At 45.5% G+C, this 22355-nt stretch overlaps 1 protein-coding gene across 1 annotated transcript in view; it reads right to left on the reverse strand.

Annotated features, from left to right (window-relative positions):
- Positions 1–22355, reverse strand: part of Sorl1 (sortilin related receptor 1) — a 163796-nt gene that overhangs the window by 81107 nt on the left and 60334 nt on the right. The window contains exons 10-16 of the mRNA XM_087905541.1: positions 21547–21664; positions 21259–21332; positions 17384–17472; positions 4917–5095; positions 2610–2796; positions 920–1048; positions 350–435 (exon numbers count right to left, since the gene is read on the reverse strand). Coding sequence (XP_087761667.1) covers positions 350–435; positions 920–1048; positions 2610–2796; positions 4917–5095; positions 17384–17472; positions 21259–21332; positions 21547–21664 — 862 coding nt within the window. The remainder of the gene's footprint in view (positions 1–349; positions 436–919; positions 1049–2609; positions 2797–4916; positions 5096–17383; positions 17473–21258; positions 21333–21546; positions 21665–22355) is intronic.

Raw genomic sequence — 22355 nt, forward strand, 5'->3', positions numbered from 1 at the left:
TAAAATCAAGATAGACCACTTAGCTAGTTTAGAAGGAGCCTCAGTGTCTTATATTCAACTTTGACAAACCGAGAGACACACCGTGGCCTGTGACTATATCCCAATTCCCCAGTGTTCAACATACAACAGACACCAAGTAGACTACCCACCCCCAAACCTGACCTGTCACCAAATATTTCCCATTCTTCCAAGGTGGGAGACTACACGTGAGTTTCATGTGTCTATTAAACTTAGGGAAGGGGCTTCCATGATGCTTAAATTCTAAGCAAAGCTGCATGCCTAGGTGGGTGAGACCAGAATGACCCAACCAGCACTCGAGAAGGCAAAATGAAGAGGCTGCCTGTCTTACCTGCCAGGGGACAGGGGACCAGCTCCCCTTCCAGACGCGCTTCAACATCTCCTCCACTGCAAGTGTCCCCAGAAATCTTCCGATAGCTGTTACCCCCACCACCAAAGCGAGAAGTCAGAAACACAAAGGGTACATATGGGTCATGGAGGTAACCCCAATTGAGCAAATACTCCTGGCCATGAACAACAAAGTCAGAAGGATGGTGTTTGGTCACCCTGAGTCAGTGTTCCTTGTAATTATTTAGAGTGGCCAGATCCAGACAATCTAATACACTGCTTGGGGAAACATTTCAAAATGCCTCTCTTCGATAAACTCCTCTGAAGATGTCTCCCCAGCTGAGGGTGACCTCAGTCTTGCAGAAAAGCTGGCAGACTGGGTTTTCTCATTGGGAATAGGAGACTCTGCAGACACCATTAATTTAAAAAGCTGTCCAACCACCTGCAGTCTGTAACTTGGGGTTTGAGAATAAATTCACCTAACAGTGCAGGCAGAGACACATGATCCTCATATCTCCCTCCTTCCCCAGGCAGACCCTTGTAAGCCTCACTCAACCAACTGTGTGATACGTACCCTCTCGTTCTCCTGTATGTAGAACCCACTGGACAAGGCATGGGAGGACTGTAGGGCTTCCCAGAAAACTCAGGGTCTGGAACACAAACCTCTAAGGAGAGATCTTCACTGAGCTTGAAGCCAAAGTCACTGAAAAGGCAATTGGAGTTCATTTAGACCATAGCCTTCACATTTCAGAAGCAACCCTGCAACATCTAAACTTCACCTCATACTTATATTCTATGGGCGACTCCACGGGTCCTTTAAAGAACCCCCACTTAGTTATACTAAGCTACATCTGCATAAAAGGCTATGTATCAGAGTCCCATCTGGAGAGTCACTGCTACATACCCTAAGCAGACAAAAAAAAACGATGCAAGCCATCATGCCAAAGGAAAATCTCATCTACGTTCAGCTGCCTATTCAGACTCAGGGCCTGTCTGTTCTTGGTCAAAAGGGAATGGCAGAGCTGAAGCTACAGCTCAGTTGGTACAGTGCCTGCCTAGCATGCACAGGGCCTTGGGTTCAATACCAGCACTAGGTGTGGAGTCAGTGAGTGGAGATGAGGTGGAAAAGGTGACAGGAGGAAGTGGAGGCCCTGCAGGTGGGGGATCTCATTCTGCAGGCAGGAGGTGCCTCAAAGGCCTTTGGGGAGAGTTGAGCTGAGCAGAGCTCAGCCGTAGACGGTTCCTGTTGTTGAGTACACAGTATACGGTCCCTTCTGTCAGGTGTGGCTAGCGCGTGGGCTTGCAGCGAGCTCGGAGCATTTGTTTCAGGGGCGGTTGAGGCACTAACTGCGTTTTACCTTCGGCATCACTGTACTCAGCGGGCTAAAGCCAGAGCTCTCTCATATGTGCTAGACCAGAGGCTGGAAGAGGGCCCTGTGGTAAATGCTTTAGGCTTTGCACGCCATATGGTTCCAAGGGTTCTACTCAGCTATGCCTCTGGTAGAGCTCACAGATGAAGGAAAGACATCCTTGGTGAAGGGATCTGGTTGTGTTCCAGGAAACTCTGGTTTCATAAAAACAACCAACTAGATTTAGCCAAACACATACGGGTCTTGATAGAATATACACGCTGCCCCAGGTTTAGGCAGGCTCCAGGTGCTAGACCCTCCCTACTCCTTTGCATTCTTTCTTATTTTAGCTTTCAACCCGGGTACCACCTGCATCTGGAATCTGTAGGGTGTGTTGGAGCTAGTCTCCTTCAGAAGAGAAAGGTGACTGTACCAAGAAATAAAATTAAAACTAAGTAAAAAGTTCCTTGAGGAAATCAAACAAAGCTTTGGCTTTCTTCCCTCCTGGTTGCTATTTTGCTTTTGGAAAAAGAAATATTAAAGCCCTCCCCCACAAAACAAGCAGAAGCTCAATCTCCTGGAAAAACTGGCCGGACCACTCCAGGTCTGCTAGAACTTGCGTGGTCCTTATTTCTGCTGGGTGCCGAGCCTTATTTCAGGTCAGGAAACAAACCCTGACTATGAGTCCCTATAGAAATGACTGAAGCTTTGGGAAGCCACACCTCTACTGAACTGCGTGGCTGTAGAACTAGAAGACAATCTTAAGTGCCTCACGCAGTTCCTGACTCAGAAAGCATGCTCACGGAATGCTATCCCCATCCTCGGAGAAAGAGAGCATGTTCTCTGTCTTTTATCCTCACACTGCAGAGCAGACATGTCCCAACTCAAAGACTCACTCATGGAGGAGGAACAAACCATTCATAGTCTTCCCGGGTGCAGGAGCAGTTGGACACAACCACTGGCCGGTCAAAGTCTTCCCCGTTAAAGCACGTGGCGTGGGGGGTCCTCCTTTTGAAAACTGTCTTGTGTCCTAGCAAGCACTCATTTCCACGCTCATCAGACGGGGACCACAGTTTGTAATCGTTTTCTGTGCAGGGAACCCCTGAGAACAGAGAAGAGCAGAGCAAAGCATCAGATCCAGGCTGGGCAGGATTTCCTGTCTCCTCACCCTCAACTCAAGCCCTCCACTTCTGGTGTCTCTGTGGTCACCCAGCAAGGGCAGAAGTCAGAGTTACCCATCTCTAGTCACCATGTGCTGAGGGTGGGCAGTATCCCCAAGAATGAAGGCAACACCGCTGTAACAGCCGTGAAGATGCGAGTCATGTATGAATCACAAAATTTGAGGCACTGGGGGAAGGGGTAATTGCTGCCGTTTATTTTTGGTTGATTTGTGCACTCTGTGTGTGTGTGTGTGTGTGTGTGTGTGTGTGTGTGTGTGTGTGAGAGAGAGAGAGAGAGAGAGAGAGAGAGAGAGAGAGAGAGAGAGAGATTTGGGATTGCTTTAAACTTATTTACTGTGTGTATGTGTGCCCTGGCATCAGAGGACAGCTGTGGAGTCAGCTCTCTCCTTCCACCTTTACATGGGCTTGCAGGGTTGCACTCTGGTCTCAGGGTTGCACAGCAAACATATTTACCTGCCAAACCATCTTACTGGCCCAGAGTTTTAGGTGGCTTTGCTTACATGTTATTAAAAAGAGGATCTATCTAGAGAATTTGGGTGAACTGTTAACTCCTGATCCCCATGTCTCAACCTCCCCCATTACTGGAATTCTGGCATCTACCAATACTTAGCCAAGTCTCTAAATTATTAGGACAGTTGGCAGCTCCTTTCATAAATCGGTGCCAAGGGTGAGTGGGGCAGGGGTGGGGACTGAGCTCTCTCCTAGGGAAAAGGGACACATTGGTAGGTGATTTCGGCGTATCAGTGACCCATCCTATTTCCTTAGGATGAACGCACATCTGAGTATGGGGCTGAGGGCACCGAAGGATGCGTTTGCCCTACTTCATGGTACAGGATCTTTATGCAGAGAGACTGGGAAATGACAAGATAACTTCACACTTATTCCACCAGCCCACACCCATTTAAAATGTCAGTTAGTGTGCCTATGGGAATTCTATGCTTATGTCTAGATTGGTGCCTTGGATCTTTTTTTATGTGTGTCAGATTAAATACTACCCAAAGTTGATGCATACCTGTCAACACATTGTCATTCAAATTAGCAAAGAGTTATTAAAAAACCCTGCCATCTGTGAGGCAACAAAGAAACTCAGTAGGTGAAATAAAAATATACACAGGAAAAGTCCGTATTTTGAAGAGCCTCATGACTAGGTGATGGAACATGGTACATAATTACAGACACAGCCATATACTTCAAGATGTGAGGGACACACTTATTTCGGAGCACGAAGAAGAGAGACACCAGGTGTTAGATCCTGAGGTCAAGGTTGAAGGAGTGGTAATAAGAAGACATGGGAGGCGTTCTGGACGACTAGAGTCATGTCAGCTAAGGGGAAGTGAGGGAGTGCAGAGGTCGATGCGGCAATATGAGCGAGCACTCAAGAGTCCCCTGTTTAAGGATCTCAAGGGCACCGACAGAGCATATCTAGACTCCAGACAGCCTTCGAATGGCCCTGAATCGGTGCTATTTTTGGATCATGAATGCTCCTGAAGACCCAGGTGTTAGTCCCTGGCCCATGGCACTGTGGGTAAGTGGTGGGACTTTCAGTAAATGAGGCCTAGAGGAGTAAGGTCATTAGGGGTTTGATCTTAACAAACATGCTGGCATCCCACCCCCTTCCTCCTCTTCTTTCTCTTTCTTTGCTTCCTGGAAACCAAAGGATAAACAAACTTCTCCTATCATAGCTCCTAGTACAGCACAACATGAACACATCAAAGAACTATGGACCAAAACCCGGGACCAAAATAACATTTTCTGCCTTTCCCCTGATGGAGAGCTAATACAGACATACCACTGAATAGGTCCATCCATCCTTCCCTCCCTCCATCCATCCACACTTTTAACAGACATATATCTAGACATACTACATGCCAGGTACTGTGCAAGGAAGCCAAGGCACAAAGACTCACGAACAGTCCATTAAGAAACTGAGTAAAACAGGAATCACCTGTGCCCTGTGGCTTTCACTCATTCACTTGGGCGAATCTCACCTAGTGGATCACAAACTGAGAATACTGTATCTCAGCTGGAGGCAATGACTTACCCAAGGCGTCGGTGGCATTGACCTGCAGGATGAGCCAGCTGTGGACATTCTCCTTATTTGAGCCAAAGATGGTGAAGACGGTACTCTTCTCGCCAGGTTCTGTGAGAAGTCCATACACAAACACAGGCTTCTCGGAGAAGACGAATGTCTTCCAGGTCTCCCCTTCGTTTGTGCTATACCTGCCCAGTGCAAGCAAAAGGAGCCTTCAGGTTACAGTCCTGTAAGGCAGGCCTCAGTTTCCACACACATCATTAGTGACCATAACCAGCACTCCGTTAAGAGGAAATGACCACTGGTCATGACAGAGAAGAAGAGCATCTTTATGATTGTGCCAGAAAAGCAAGGGAGTGTTAGAGGACAAATCCTATCACCTGGAAAGAATACAAGAACTGGGGTGTTACTCAGTGATAGGTTTGGCCTCCAATAGCCCCCACCAAAAGACACAGGAACTAGCTGACAGGACTATGAACAGCAAGATTTAGGAAAATTTTAACACAGAAGAGAAAGATGATGGTAACGTAACATAGTGAATAAAGGTAGGACATGGAGGGGGGATTGAGGGAGTGGAAAAGGGAGGGAAGGAGGGGAAAGGAGGAAGAAAGTTTTTTTTTTATACTGTAAGTCACCTAATATCACTAAAAAGTAATACTAAAAATAAACAGTAGGAAGTAATATTACAAAAAAAGTAATAATAGTGTTATCCTTCTGTAACGCCACTGTGAGAATCAAATCAGATAAGGACCATCATCAGATGCTAAAATGACCATGTGAAATTTCAGAGCACTAGGATGCCCACGTGGTCTAAAGATATCAACCCACAAACTAAGCATTCACTGCTGGGGGAAAGCCAACTTTACGGAGGGCAATGAGCCACCCCCTCCCTTTCCTACACTTGCTCCACACCAGCAGTGTGGATACCCCACAAGCATCCTTATTCACCACAACCTTTCAGTACCACTCAACGCAACTGGACAGATCTAGGGTGTGGGACAGCATTGATGACAACTGCTTCTGTATACTTAGATACACATGTATCGGGGCTGCAGAGATGTCTCAGTGGTAAAGCAGTTGACATCAGATACAAAGACCTGAATTCAGAGCCCCAAAACTCACGGAAAGCAGAACACTTGCATCTGTAATCCCAGCACTCCTACAGCAGCCTGGGAGGTAAAGAACCCCAGGAAGCTCATGGGCCAGCAAACCTAATGACCAACAAGGAGACCCTGCTTCTAACAAGGTGAAAGGTGAGGACCAACTTCAGTGGTTGTCTTCTGACCTCCGCACATGCTGTGACATGCATGCACCACTTACACATGATTACCCAAGCATGCACGCACACACGCACGCACGCACACACACACACACACACACACACACACACACACACACACAGAGAGAGAGAGAGAGAGAGAGAGAGAGAGAAGGGGGGGGGGGGTAATTTTTTTTCAAACTTTCAATGTTATCAAAGCCAAGCAAATAAAACAACAGAGGACTTGTCAAAGTGCAATGTGTAAATCCAACACAGGGCGTAGTTCTGCAATGACTGAACCCTGAAGCCATCATCATTAGCAACACCAGATAACTGAGCAAATAACTACTAAGAGATATTTAGTCCATCTTAGTTTTTTTTAATGTGATCAAACAGGAAAGGGCCTTTACTTATTGGGGACACATGTTTATGTTTTCTCTAGAACCCAGGAGCTACCAGGTTTGCACAAAATTCTAATCACACACAAACCTTTTTCTTTCACTTTTCCTAGAATTTAGGGACTTTCATTTTACTCCCTCGGGACTCAATAATTTGACACGAACCTCTTGACAAGCTCACTCAAACCCAACACTTCCTCTCATACTGAGATTTGTGAACTGATCTCTCTACACCAGAAGGCTAAACTAAGTGATGGGTTCTGCAGCCACCCAGGTCAAGGGGGAACTAAGTGCGCCCCAACCTGCACAGGTCATACCTGAGAGTAAATTCTCATCCAAGTGTCATGATTGAAGTTTAAGAGAGGTTTAATCAGATATGGTTAACCCACTCCATCCCTTGGTTTTTGTTTTGTTGTTGTTGTTTATTTTTCTAACGTTAAGAAGATGCAGGCTCAGTATCACACCTAAAGCTACCTTCAGAGTTGGTCCATTAATCAGGCATGCTTGGAGTGGTCCACCTGTTCAGTGATGATATAGGAAGCCCATTTATTTTAACATGGCCAAGTTAATTTTATTTAAGAGATCCTCCAAGCAAAGATGACCCTGAGAAATGAATCATTTCCTTTTTTTATCATTTCTTTATAGATTCCAAGAAGATGCAGACAGTAAGTCATTAAGGAGACAAACCAGCAGGTGTGTGGCCGAGCACAGCCTCATTTAGAATGTGGCAATTTTCAGGATGTTGAAGAAAGGGTTGTCCTCTAACAATATCAACAGCTAAGGGAACATCTAGGTCACATTGATCCCAACATTCTGCTACCAAAGAGAGGTAGTGAAATTAGATTTCACTTACTAGTGAAATTAAAATGACAACAGACAGGAAAAAAAACAAATCACAGATCTCTCTTTTTTTCCTTTTTTTTCTTTACCTTGCCCCCCCCCCTTGTGTGTGGGGGGGGTGCGCACGTCTGTGTGTGTGTGTGTAGAGCTGCATATACACATTCATGTATGTATGGAGGCAAATGGTCATCTTGAAGTTGTCATGTTTCTCCATCACTCTCCACCTTATTTTTGGACCAGGGACACTTACTTAATGACCCTGAAGCTCACCAATTGGCTAGCCTAGCTGGCTAATAAGATCTTCCTCTGCCCTGCTTCAAAGGGCTGAAGTTACAGGTGTGCACCATCATTCCTGCCATTTTACATGGATGCTGGGGATCCAAATCCAGGTCCTCGTACTTGAACAACAATCACTTTATCCATTGATCCATCTCCCAACCCCCATCTTTACACTTTCAAGTCATAGATGATGGTCCTGTGTCTTGATCCTTATTCTGCTTAGTGATGAAGAATACAAACTGTTTAGAAAAAATTGACATATGGCTAAAAACTCCCAAGACAATAGAAACATCATATATACATCAATACAAAATAAAACACGTAACTACAGACTTTAAAGGGGAGAAACAAAGGTAATTACTAAACATGATGTTGTCATGTGGCTGACAAAAAGAGCTAGATCTTTTCTGAATATGTTCAGTCAAGACAGGGAGAGACACATCATCTAGATCAAAAGATTAGATTTAATCAATCTAATCTTAATTTAATTAATTTAATCAAAAGAGAAGATTTAACAGAAGCCAACTTCCTAGAAGTGCACTTCTGCCCCGACTCTGGATAGTTAGAAGTTTATCTGAAGAGAAATCAGATAGTTAAGTTCAAGAGTCAGGATTCATAATTCAAATTAGCAAAATAACTAGTAGACTATTGTCAGTGGGCTTGAAGGCCAGGGGACTGATAAGACAATGGTGGTGGGAGGGGGGGGAATCAATGGGCCAGAAGAACAGTGGGCCGGCTGGGAGGCTAGTTAACTTCTGTAGAGGATTATAAAGGAACAAGATCATTGTCCTCACGGCCAATAGTATAAAGAATAAAGATTTCACAAAGAATTTGTATTTCACTTTTGTCCTTATTGCAGAATGGTTTTCAAGCTGAGCAAGAAGAAATTAAAGGAATAAAACAAACACCTACTAGGGAATAAGAAGAAATAAAGATAAAATGAACAGAGTCCTTTTCAGTAATCTCTCCAAGAGTCAGGCAGAACAGATCCTAAAGACTGGAAGACCGACAGTCACTTTGTTTACCTAAAGTAGAGAAGGAAGTTGAGAATGGTTACAAAAGCACTCATTTAGGCGACCGGAAGCCACAGCTGAGCACTCAAATGGTTTCTTGTCACAACAAGCTAACCCATTTCCTTTCCTCCTGATTATTCTTGATTTGAGCAAAAAGGTTGTGTTAGGTCCTTATCTTGTTGCTATGATAAAACACCCGACAAAAGCACCTTAAGGGTGGGTTTGTTTTTGGCTCACAGTCTGGCTGTGAGGTCAAACATCACCGCAGTGAGGTCGAGATGGCAGAACCTTGGGCACCTGGTCACATTGCACCAACGTGCAGCAATGAGTGTATGTGTCAGCTCACTTTCTCCTTTTCATTCAGTCCAAGACTCTAGCCGATGAACTGGTACCAGCCACATCAATTAACCTAATTGAGCTAATCCCTCTTACATGCTCAGAGATTTGTTTCCATGGTGATTCCAAATTCCATCAAGTTGATAATCAAAACCAACCAACAAGGATAATGATGTGAGAACAATTTTTTTTAAGGAGATCTTTGTGGACCACACAGATAACATTCATTCGTTGCTGGTGAAATAATCTGAAGTGGGCTGTTATATATTTTATCACAAAGCCAAATAAAATTTCAGTTTCTCATACAGCCCCATGCTCTGGTCAGCAATTTAGACAGCAAACTTGAATGTGACTATAGAAGCAAAGGGTATCAGACCAATTGTACAAATAAGTTTTTTAAAATGCTAAAATAAAATTGAAATGCTTTCAGGCATCCAAAGAATAAGCAACATCAAGAAAATTAGCTTCCACATGAAGTTTCCACGACTTACTTGCTCAAATTTAAGATAGGAGACACTGTACATCTGTCCTTTAGTAAGATCTATCAGAAAAATTAAATGCTGGGCCAGGGATGAGTCAGCAGTTAATGCTCACGCCATCCAAGCAAGAGGACGAGAATTTAGATCCCCAGAGTCCACATAAATGCCATATTGGCAGGGTGTCCCTCCTGCAATCCTAACCTCAGAATGCAGAGACTTGGGATCCCTGGGGCAAAGGAGATAAGCTACATGGGCAAGCTCTGAGTTAAGACTGGAAGACCTTACCTCATAGAACTAGGCAGAAGCATGATCAAGGAAAATTCTTAACATTGACCTTGGGCCATCACACGCGCATACACAGGTTGGCACACACCTGCACACAAACACACTTCACATGTGCGAACACACGTATACTATAAAAAATGAATAGATGCAACTCAAAAACTAGGCTTCCGGTGCTAATAAACCAGCAATTGCATTTAGTAAGCAGGAGGAAAGGAGTGGAGGGCTGATGGGAGGGTGCGTGCATTGGCACCTTTTGGGTGAGTCGCTCTGAACCGATTAAGATCCAAAGGTACTGTTGTATATAGATGGTTTCTCAATAATAAAACGATTAGTGGGAGCCACCAGCTTTAAAGTGCCAGAAATATTCGTGATATCTGTCATCTCAGCACTGGAGAGGCTGAGGCAGGAGGATCTCAAGTTGGAGGACAGCCTGGGTTACACATCAAGAAACTGAATGCCCCCCTCCAAAAAAAGGAAAAAAAAATGAAAATTTGGTCTTAAGGTTTTCATTTGTAGAAAGTGTCCAGAATCAGTAGGCATTAATCCTCCAGCAGTTTTCACACTACGGAGCTCAGATCTGAGACCTGCACCTTGATATAATGATACCATAAGGCAGTGTGAGGTAAAAGTCTATGTGACGATTCGGGGTCCAACAGCAGACAAGGAAAGGAAATGGGGTGTTTCCCAATAGGATGAAAGATATTCAAGATTACAAGAATGGGGTCCTCAAATGTCTGAATTGTCTTCAGATGAAAGGAAGGATCTGCCGTATGATTGTAGGGAACAGAACCCAAACCCATGGGATGGAACTTGGAGTGCAGAGAACTCTGACTTTCTCCTACCAGAAAGCTATGCTCACAAATGAATACACGACTACAGGAACAAACGGATGAGTGAGTGAGCACAGGAATGAGCCACATTGTCCCAGAAGGAAATGGCAAGTTCCCCATTGTCACAGTTGCTCAAAGACTGGAAGATTCTCCACCCCAGGTGACAAACGGCAGAACCACACGACGGGCACAATCAGATTACTTCTGGACTCGACCTTGGGACTTGAAACAGCACCCAGTTCACTCTGGCCAAATCTGCCTTCATGGCATGGCCCTGCCCACGCCTTCCATGCCTCCACTTTCTTTGAGTGGTGAAATTACCTTCCGGTTAGCCAGAGAGCACATCCTTACCATGCAGGACGAGTCCTCAAGCCAACGAGCTATCACTCTGAGTCTCATCTTCCCTAAAATACATTTATCCTCCCTCATTACTCATTAAGTCATGTCATTCCTCCACTTAAAGTCCTCAAAAGCAAAGTTTTAGTCTTACCCAACACAAACCCCTCAAGCTACAATTCCAACCTACAAGGCGAGATACGCCCACTGGTGTAGTAACAACGTGACTCTTCTTAGAAGAGTACCCAATTGCTCTTGGTTTAGGTATTAGGTCGCTTCCACAAGAGGGGATTCCTGCATGGCACTACAAATATGGACAAATACCTATGACTAGGAAGTCAAAGACCCTAGGGGGAAGCCAACTATTGTTTTCTTGTTAAATGGACATAATATCAAACTGCTTTATAAATATTGATGTTTATATCCATCAGTTAGTATTGCTCAGTCTTGGGCAGAGAAGCTTCTCTTTGCTGTGGGCAACAATCAATACAATGACTAGTAAGTAGTCAAAGTACTCAGAGTTCCCAGCCCTACACAGAACAACTCTATCACACCCTCTAAGACCCAGGGAACAACACCAAAGAAGGGAGACTATCGGAGCCGGAGATAAGGGCGCTGCTGTGAGATGTACCCTCTAGACACATGCGGGCATTTCACTTGAACTCCCAACTGCTGTGGCTGCCCTCATAAGAATGGACCCACCAGCATCTCAATCACAAGTGAAGGAGGACTAGGGAGGTCCCACCCCTCCTGAAGGAGCTATTAGCAGCTTGCAGAAGGGTGGTGTCCTTTTTGTCTCCAGTAGTATCGTCGCTAGTAAGACGCCCATTCTCTAGCAGATAAACCCCCACACCTGTGAGCATGGCATATAATTTATTATTATAAGTTAATGAACTTTAATTGAATTCAGAAAAAAAAGAAACAAGAAGACATGGAACTAGGAGACTAGTTTGTTGGAAAGACCAGTTCAGTGTGAGTAGGAAGGGGTGAGAATATAACGGAGGTAAAAATGGCCAAGCTTCATTACATACATGTGTGTACATATATATGAGATTGTCAAAGAAAAACAACAACAATAAAAACTTTATTTAAAAAATATCTGTTCAGTAAGAGTCAGGAAAGAGCCCAAGGGACTGGTGCTTGCCTAATGCCCACCTCAAACCCCATTTCCCATCACTCCCCTCTCAGCACATAGTGTGCCCACACAGAGGCCACGGGGACCACAAACTCACATGGCCACATTTGCTCAAACTCTCTCTCTCTCTCTCTCTCTCTCTCTCTCTCTCTCTCTCTCTCTCCTCATCCCTCCTTCTCTCTTCATGTGAATGTGTACACACCCATCACCAAAGCTAGATGAGGGCATCAGAGCCCCTGGAGCTGGAGTTCTAGGCAGGTCCTCTGGAAGCACAACAAGTGCTCTTGACTGCTGAGTCGTCCCTCCAGCCCCATAAGCTCTTCCTAACACTGGGACTCTATACCGACCTCACTTTTTAGCTCACCTCGAGTTTCGCTTCCTGTGAGAAGCCTTTCCCACCCTCCCTGGTGGCTCTGCCTTACTCCAGCTCCGCCCAAACCCTGCATCAGACCTCACACCTTACCCTGCTGTGTTTACATGACCAGATCTGAGTGTCGTCTACCCTGTGGTTCATCGATCATAAATCTCCACCCACTTCCCTGTGCCTGCGCCTCACACCTCTTCCACCACCAGGAAGAAGAATAATCAACATTTGCTGCAGGAAATTAAACAACCTACACTGAATTTTCTTTTCTTTTCTTTTCTTTTTCTTTGTAAGCCTGCCTCAGCTTTGGAACAATTAAAAAGTGATATAGGCACCTGTTATATAGGCCTCAGGGAGCAGAGGAAACTGCACAAGCTGAGAATGAAGTGGGGATGGCCCCCTGCAGCTGCACCACCCTGGCACTACTGAGCCAATGGTTTAGAAGCTGTGGAAGAAGCCACTACAGCTTCCTACACTCTAGCCATGAGGCTGCCTCCAGAACAGGTCCAGAAAAGACAGCTACATGGCTGCATGCAGCCTCCGCTGAGGTTTGGGGGATTTCCAGAGGGAAGCCCTATGAAACTGGAGATCACCTTACAGAAAAGATGCTTTGGGGCGAGTCCAAAATATTAACAGCTATCCACATCTCATCAGTCTGACAGGCGAACTGCCAAGGAGAAACGGAAACCGATCTCATCCCTCGGGATCCTGCTGACAAACTTGTGCAGGGATCTCTTCCGGTTGGGGTACAAAACCAACAGCCTGTCCTCTGCATGGTGTTGAGCATGCTTAAGAAATGGAACCCACTCCTCGGTATCCTCCCGGCAGGTTCCTGGGGAAGCACGCTGAACGGATGCGTAAGTGAATCCCCAGCCCCTGGGCTCCTATTTGCTCACTCAGACAAGCAGACACAAAAGCCGATCAAAGGGATCCACTCCTCGTTCTCCACTTCAGTTAACACCAACAAAAGTGAAGGTCTCCACGGAGAAGCAAGGCAGAAGGCAAACAGAGGAATCTTAGTTATTACACTAAGCAGAGGAAGAATGCCACGAAAATAGAAAATGAACCACCCAGGGGTGTGGCAGCAAATACCCACAAAGCTGTCTTTCTGTCTTTAACCAATGCTCCCATCTCCACTACTTCTGCCCTCTGACTAGAATTCCAGACTCCTCTATTACATCTAAAGGGTAAAATGTTTACAGGTGAGGGACCACATCCTTTAGATACACGGTGCTCCTCCTCCCAGGCTCTCTCTCCAGCCGACTGAGACTTCCTCCCATGGGCACAAGCAGATCCTGAACCAGGCCCCGCTTGCCTCCCCACCACTGGTGTCTAGCACAACATCTGGTTCGCTGTAGATGTTCAATGTTTGTGTAATTGACCTGAAAATGATTCCTAGCAGAAGTCTGCTCATGTTCTAGTGTGGGTGCTAACTCCCACCAATCATGCCATATCCTCCTGAGGAAGATAAGGAGGGTGGATTGACTCTTCTCTCTGGCTGCCAGGCTTCACACATCCGGGAAGCCCCTGCCACTCAGGGGTTGTCATTTACAAAGAACACAACAGCAGCGGTCTCCCTTGGAGCCGTGCAAATAGCACCCTACCCAGATTCCTTCCCGTTTTATAAATCAGTGTTTGAAAAAGGAAGGGAAAAAAAAGCAATCTCAGATGTTCAAGTATGCATGACCTATTTATTGATCGATCAAATATTTGCTAAGTGCCCACTAACTTGCCCACACTAGGAATACAGGCCTCCAAAGTCTTACTAATGAGCTGAAGAATCCAGGCATGTAGCGAAAAGGAACTAAAATACACAGGAAGTCAGAACACAAACAATCCAAATTAAAAGGACAGCCTAGAAATTCTGAGGCTCAAAGGACAGAGAGGTCGCTATGGCTGGGGAGCTTAGACCGAGCAGAGGCCTAGTACCCTAGGCCAGTTTGTTAGCATGGGTGGGATGGCTTGGTGACCTAATGATGGAGTCCATTTCTGAGAGGTGACCACATCATGAGGGCTCTATCTTTAATCCATTGATGGGATCACACCATGATGGCACTATAGGGTGGTGGAAGAAAGTAGGGGGTGGAGCTTAGTCGGAGGAAAGAGGTCCCCAGGGCACACCCGGAAAAGCTATACCTTGTCAGCCTGCCCTTCCCTGCTGGGTAGCTCTGCTCAGCCATGTGCTCCCTGACATGCTGATCCTGCTTTGCCTCCCAAAGTCAAGGGAACAGCCAAGTGGGACACTGAACCCAAAAACAAACTCTTCCTTCTGCACCTTGTTTCTTTGGGGTATTCTCCATAACAACCCAAAGCCTAGCACTCACATTCCCACTCGCGTCCGCCTAGCACCGGAGTCATTGCTGTCTTTGGACACTGTAGACTAACTTCACTATCGTCCCCTGCTTTTCAGAACAGCAGGAGGAGGCGCCAATGCCTCTGAGAACAACACATCCAGTCAATGCCATGTGGCTACACAGATCCCGGCCCAGCTCAGGCCGGTACTCAGGACACGTGTACCTGTCAAGAGGAGGCCAGCCCGTATTTTCCTGTTTGCATATGTTTTATCTGAACCATGCTTTGCAGACACTTCCAAATGACCTGCACAAAGAGAAAGACACTATTGTGTCCACGATGCCCACCATCTACAAACCGCAAAGCCATTATGAAAGGCCCGGGGAGGGCCTGACGGCTCTCTGTCAGCAGGTTTATTTTTCTGGCCATGTTTTGCTGCAGCTAGTGTGGAATGACACTGCGTTCCCTGGGCACATATGCACCGACAGATGGTGTAAGAGGACTAACATCGCACTAGCTCCTTCAACGGAGCCAGCTCAGAATGCTAATGGAATCTGTGGAGAAGTTAAACAAGGAAAATTGAGAACCGACTCCAAGATCTGAAAACTAAAACGGAACAAAGAATGCAGCCTCTGCCCAGGAAACCAAGGCCTGGCCCTGTGTGCCTTCCTCATATAGCACTTTGCTCAGTACAACAATTACCTCCTTGCCTCTCTTACAGCTAGAGGGTGAAACGCTTGCAGGGGTGTGGGGGGGAGCACCACATCCTGTTCATCTTCAGATGTATACAGTACCTGGCATAACTACCACTTGCTCAGTGTGTGAGGTGCGAGTTAAATGACTAGACACACAAACACCAGCAGATATGTGGGATGCATGCTCCGTGGACGTCATCCTCTGGGCAAAAGCTCCCTGAAAATGGATGCAGAGCGTCATATACAAGCAGAGCACCCCTTAACTCTAGGCTCTAGAGCAGTGGTTCTCAACCTTCCTACGCTGCCACCCTTTAATACAGTTCCTCAAGTTGTGCTGACCCCCAACTAGAAAATTATTTTGTTGTTACTTCATAGCTATAATGTTGCTACTGTTATGAATCATAATATAAAATTCTGGGTTGTTTTTTTTTTTTTCGATGGTCTTAGGTGACCTCAGTGAGAGGGTCATTTGATATTCCCCGCAAGGGGGCCATGACCCACATTTTGAGAAGCGCTGCCCTAGAGAAACAGCTGGCCCATGCCAGCGAAGGCCAAGAACAGCCAAGAGGAAGACCAAGACCAGAGCTCTGCTTCTCTCTCTCTCTCTTGGAAGTTCAGTACATGTCCGCTAAAACACAGGGGACACCATCTGTCAAAATTTCCTTTTCCAAGCACCCACGTCTTGCTCCTGGCCAGTTCTAAAAGGAGCAAAGGCAAGAGAAACCTGCTTTCTTCCACGGCACGATGTGATTACCGAGACCCACTCTGCCTCCTGCAATCATCTAGCTAAAGGGTTCAGGTCGAAAGTAAGCAGAAATGAGGGCCAGTCTGTCCTTTCCAATGGTAGCTCTGCTTCAATAGCTTCGTGAAAGCAGGCAAAGAAATGATCCGAGGTAAAATCAAACCTTACTGGGGGAGAAGATACAAATTCCTGACACTTTGTTTTCTTCTTAGATATCATACAAGGCCAACTATCCAAAAGACTCTATCATTTGCTAATGGTTACTCCCCTTGCTGAGCCTCAGTTTCCTCATCTGTAAGCAGTTAACCCCTAACATCCCTTCCAGCTCCATGGACGACAGGCCCCATGACTAAATGCAGCCCAGCAGAAGTCATCTGGTTACCAAGTGATATGCTGTCTGTACTCACTATTCTCCTACCACTTCTTATCATTTAACAACTGGCCATTCTACGTACAAACCTTTGGATTAGTCACTTCTGCAAAGACGTGTTCAGAACTCTCCAGTTACATGTGCTAAGAAAGCAGAAGGGGGAGCTACCTGGGGGAAGGAAAAGAAGCAGCCAGAGAGGAGAAAGGCACAACAGGCAGGGTACAAGGGAGAGAAGAAGTGAGCAAAAAAAATAATGTCACATATATTCAAATAAATAAATAAATAAATAAAAATACCACAATGAGACCCTTGACTTTGTAAGTTAACCCGAAACAATTTGTTAAAAGAAAGAATGCAGCTGTTTTTAAAATTGCTATTCAAAAAAATAAATATCATATCACTTGTTTCTCATAGCCCCCTCTAGGACAGAAGGGACCAGTTATTTCATAGACATGGAAAGTTGAAATCATCTCCAGAGGTCTTAAGTTCTCTGTCAAGAACCTAAGACTCCAAAGAGAACCCAACGATCATCACAGGCCCCAGGTTGGGAGAACAGCTTGATGTCAAAAGAAAAGGAATAGGCAGGACACAGTAACTGATGCCTATAATCCCAGCATTTGGGAGGCTGAGACAGCAGGATTGCAAGTTCTATATCAACTAGAGATACATAGTAAGTTTCAAGACAGTATGGGCTACACAGTTAGATCTTATCTGGAAAAAAAAAAGGAGGGAAGGAAGGAACAGAGAGAAGGGTATAAAATAGTTTGGTTTTTAGAAAAGAAGAGGAGGAAGAGGAGGGCAAGGGGAATAACCACAGCACTTACTTCAGTTCGTTGGTCTCCATGCCCTGGGCAATAGCCATGATTATGCCTCCATGGTCCCCCCATGTATAGTAATGAGGTCCAGGAAGGGCCTGATAAGAAAAGAAAAAACAAACAAACAAAAAAAAAACAGAGGTGACACATTGCTGCAGAGGTGAATGTAGAAACCATGCCCATGCACTCACACACATGCACACGCACTCACCCACACACAAGCCCATGCATACACACACACACACACATACACACACACTCACTCACAAACATGCACACACACACCCATACACACACATGCACATGCATCCCCCATACACACACATGCATACACTCACCCCCACACATGCACACACACATGTACACATATATACATGCGCACACCCACAGACATGCCCGTGTACCCACACACATGCGCACATGCACTCACCCACACATGTGCACACACATTTACCCACATAAACATGCTCATGCACCCATACACACATGCACTCAACCCCACCTACATGCACACGCACTTACCCACACACATGCACATACAACCAGACACACATCACAGTAAGGACAACCACTAGAATTCAGCCCCCAGTTTTCAGAACAGGTCATTAACCACCTTCTCATTCACACCTCACAATCCTAGGATCCAACAGAGGTAAGCTCTCATATTCCAGACTTTAGACAGAGAGAGAGAGAGAGAGAGAGAGAGAGAGAGAGAGAGAGAGAGACCGCACTTGCCTAAGGTGCACGAAGCCTTAGGCTTCATCCTCACACTACAAGATAAAAAAATAAAAATAAAATAAAATTTAAAAATCTAAGAATAAACTTAAAGGAAAATTCCTTTTGCACTAATACTCAGTTCAATAGCTAAGAATAACACACATATATATTGATATTGCTGGGGTTGTGGCTCAGTGGAGTACTTGTCTAGTATGTGTAAGACCCTGGATTCAATCCCCATTGAATTAAGAAAAAAAGAAAGAAAGACCAAGTTAGGGTGATAGCACGTGCTTGTAATCCCAGCACTCAGAAGGCAGAGACAGTAAAACCGTGAGTTCCAGCCTGAGCAGCCTAAAGAAATGACACACAAGACTTTTACATTAGACACTTACAGATACTAAGAAAAATTTAAAAAGACATGGAGAAATAGACTGCAGTTGTAGATCAAAAGACTCAATGCTATTAAGAGGTCAACTTACCCTGAAAGCGACCTATGTGTTTAATGGGCTCCAGTGAAAGTCTAGCAATACTGACAGGGTATGTGGAAGCACAAAGGACTTTGAATAATGAGAGCAATTTTGAAAATAAGCAACGGACTTACCCTAATTGATTCCAACACTTACTATAAGGCTTTGGTAATCAAGACAATATGGTAGTGGTAAAAAAACAGACACTTAGCTCAATGGAAGAAAACAGAAAGCCCTAAAATATCCCCACATATACATGACAGGCAGATTCTCAAAGAGGTACCAGGGCAACTCATGAGGAGAAAAAGAAGTCTTCTCTACAAACACATAAAATGGATAGTAAGGGAGAAGTCCAAAAGTGGTTCAATCAGATTAAAATATGAAGAAATTGGGTGGCAACCTTCCTCTTATGACATATTTAGAAATTTACTCTAAATGAATCACATGTGCAAACACAGTTTAAAACTACAGAACACACACACACACTATGAGAAAATAATGTCAGAAATTAAAACAGTTCGACCATTCCAAGGATTGACAAATAGGTAGAACAATTAAGATTTGATTGGATGAACAAAAACCACTGTTATTCTTATAGTGGAGACAAAAACTCAACCATAAACAGGAAAAGGCCACAAGCAATGAAGACTAGTAGACAAACTTCAAATTCTCATGAGTGACAGCACCCAGGAAAATAGAATAAACCTTGTATCACTATAGAACAGCACTTACATAGAATTCTAGACATGTAACACTATGTCGAGGTGGTGATGAGGGTGGAGAGAGGAACATGCTTTATAAAGGAATCTAAAAATACTTGGGGGGATGTTTGATATTTGAGTTTGTGAAGATGAAGGATGGAGCTTTTCAAAATGAACACTTTAACAGATTTGCTGTAGTTTACAGTTCTCAATAAACTTGTTATAGAAGAAAGAGGAAGAAAGAATTGTGGGGATCAGAGAATTTGCATGACTAGCTAGTTGGAGGGCAAGCAGAATCAGGGTCACTTGTGTCCCCTGCAGCCATCTGTCACCTGTATCGTGCATCCCCCAGTGCAGGAGATGACTGGTGCCCATCCCACATGGGTCCTCTGTGGTGAAGGCCACCCCAGGGACTGATGGTCCCTCACGGGTAGTCTCCGCCTCCTGCCCCCAGTTCCTTCTCCGCTAGTTCCCAAAACAAGGTCTCTTGGGTGCTGACTACTTCCTGACAGGTATTACGTATGCCTGGAGAGAGTCTCACACAGCTGCCCTGGCAACAGCCAGGCAACGCTGCTCCCCTGGAGGAGGAGCAAGACGAGGCTCTCTACCCAGAGGAAATCACTTGCAGATGTTCCCGTCCCTGTTGTCACCAGCACCAGAAGGTACTAAAAGCCCGCAGGCCTCTCTGCTGATGAGAGGACATCCCACTCCAAAGGAAGCAACAGATCTGTGGCCCAGGGAAGCAGCTGTTCCATCTTTCTCATGGGAGAGGACAAGGACGACCTGAAAATTCCCCAAATCTTGAACTCTTCTTTGACCACTATGTCCTGATCACTTCCTTTATCTTGTATTTTCCACCATTCTGGAAAATGCATACATGTACATGCACATGCAGTTTCTCTCTCTCTCTCTCTCTTTCTCTCTCTCTCTCTCTCGGATGCATACATACACATGTACATACGGACTTTCTCTCTCTCTCTCTCTCTCTCTCTCTCTCTCTCATATGCATACACACACATGTACATACGGACTTTCTCTCTCTCTCTCTCTCTCTCTCTCTCTCTCTCTCTTCCTCCCTCCCTCCCTCACACACACACACCACACACACACACACCACACACACACACACACACACACACACACCAGAGAATATCTGTGTCCTCCATCTCTCATGTGGAATGATGATGATAAGCCTGGGCCACAAATGAGGGAAGACACAGAGCAATGTTTACAAAGTACCCAGAGCCAAACTGTAACATTATCGCTTGCTGACTCTTCAAGACAGCCGTACGACTCTGACCTGATGCTTCACAAATTCCTGTGCAGTGATCTGCTGAGGATGTCAGGAACCATCCCAGGGTCAGCATGGACCCAGTCCCTACAGAATGATACCACATGGACTTCCTTTGGCTCTCTAAATTACAGGAGGCCAAAAGACTTTTGTCCAAATTTGGGAACTCTCTAACGTCCGAGGCCACAGCTTAAGTAGTGACTTGTGCTGGAGAACTAGCTGACCCCCGAGAATGGACAAGGCCAGTGCTCAAGACTCAAATGAGTTAGTTAGTGTTAAGACAGAAAAATGAATTCCTCACACAGCGTGGGGAAGACAAGGTACCCAGCCAGCATGACTCAGAGATCAGTGGTGTCAGGCCCACCACAACTACATTGTAATTCCTGATACATTCACCAAAGATTACTGGCATTTTCTCACTGCCAGACACTGTTACAGCCCAGGGCTGAAGTAGTCACCAAAGCAGATACTGTACTTCCCCTCCATGGACTGCATGATCCTGGAAAACTTGGTCACAGTTGTTTCTAATAAAAATTGGAAAAGTCTGTTTTTTATTTCAAGTGATATTTTGGCGAAAATCATGAGCTCATTATAGGGTGTGAATACACGGGAGTGTGGCTAGCACTTCTGTGGGGCCCTGGGATTCTGCAACGTTGGTGCGCAGTCCATGTGCTCATGCGTGGAAGAGCCCTGGGACCAGAAACTGACCTCTCTCCACCTGGCTCCAGCACTGCTAGAGATGTACACATTGGTCTTGCTGGCCAAGTTCTTCCCCACTGAGCCTGAAACACAAAAGGGAAGAATGACTATTCGTTCAAGAACATGCCAGAAATACATCTGGCCCCGCCGGACATCCTGAGTAGTAGCTAGTCACTAAGATAACGTCTTCAAGTTGTGAGGCGTAGTCACTGCTGGAGGTGTGGATGACCACTATAACTCTGGCCGCACATACGCAGCTCACCAAAGCTCCCGTGACAGCAGGCAGTGCACACTTACCGGTGGCAATGATGAGGCCGGGGGCTGACTCCTTGGACAGGATAGGCATCCTCCGGAGTTGGAGGTTGAGCAGCTGACTGAGACGCTGGGCCAGGTGGAGGGAACAGCCCTGGGAAAGCTTTAGAAGGAAATTTCCAGAGGGGATCAGCACGGAGCAAATGCCTAGGACTCCCTCAAACCCAGGAGTCTATCCGAGGACCCCATAGCAAGACCCAGCAGAAGGTGGCACAGAAGAAAACATTTACAACCCAGTGGTCTCCAAATCTCCCTAGACAGAGTGCATCTTCTGAACCAAAATAAATGTCTACCACTGAAGAAAAGAGAAAAATAACTTGAAGTCCTGAGACTCCCAGGAATAACAATTACAAACCAATGTCAACTCAAATAAAGAAGAAAGGTACTTCAGGGCTGGTGCCACCCAGAGACCCTTCCCAGGGACTCAGAAACAAAGAGAAGTGAAATGATGGGCTGACTTTCTGAGTCAGGGCAGATGGGTCTCAAAAGTGATTCAAGAAGTTTTGTTAGAAGAAAAAGAATCAGAAGCCTCAAAGCCTCATTGGTACAAGGCCAGATGTGTAACAGGTGAGATACAAATGCCCTAGGGGTCATGTGGAAGCCCTAAAGGCATCCCCCACATTTGCAAAAGATGCAGCCTTTAGTGTCATGGGAGCTGGCTTCCCCACCACGTGCAGGTGTTGACGGTTCTACAAACCACCACGACGCTTCTGCCTCATGCACCTAGCCAGAAAAATGATGTCCAAATATTTCCAACATATCAGTGATCAAAACAGGAGAACTCCGTCTGTGTT

Source organism: Myodes glareolus, chromosome 4 (genome assembly GCF_982192425.1).
Source record: "Myodes glareolus chromosome 4, mMyoGla1.1, whole genome shotgun sequence".
In the NCBI taxonomy this organism is placed as follows: domain Eukaryota; kingdom Metazoa; phylum Chordata; class Mammalia; order Rodentia; family Cricetidae; genus Myodes; species Myodes glareolus.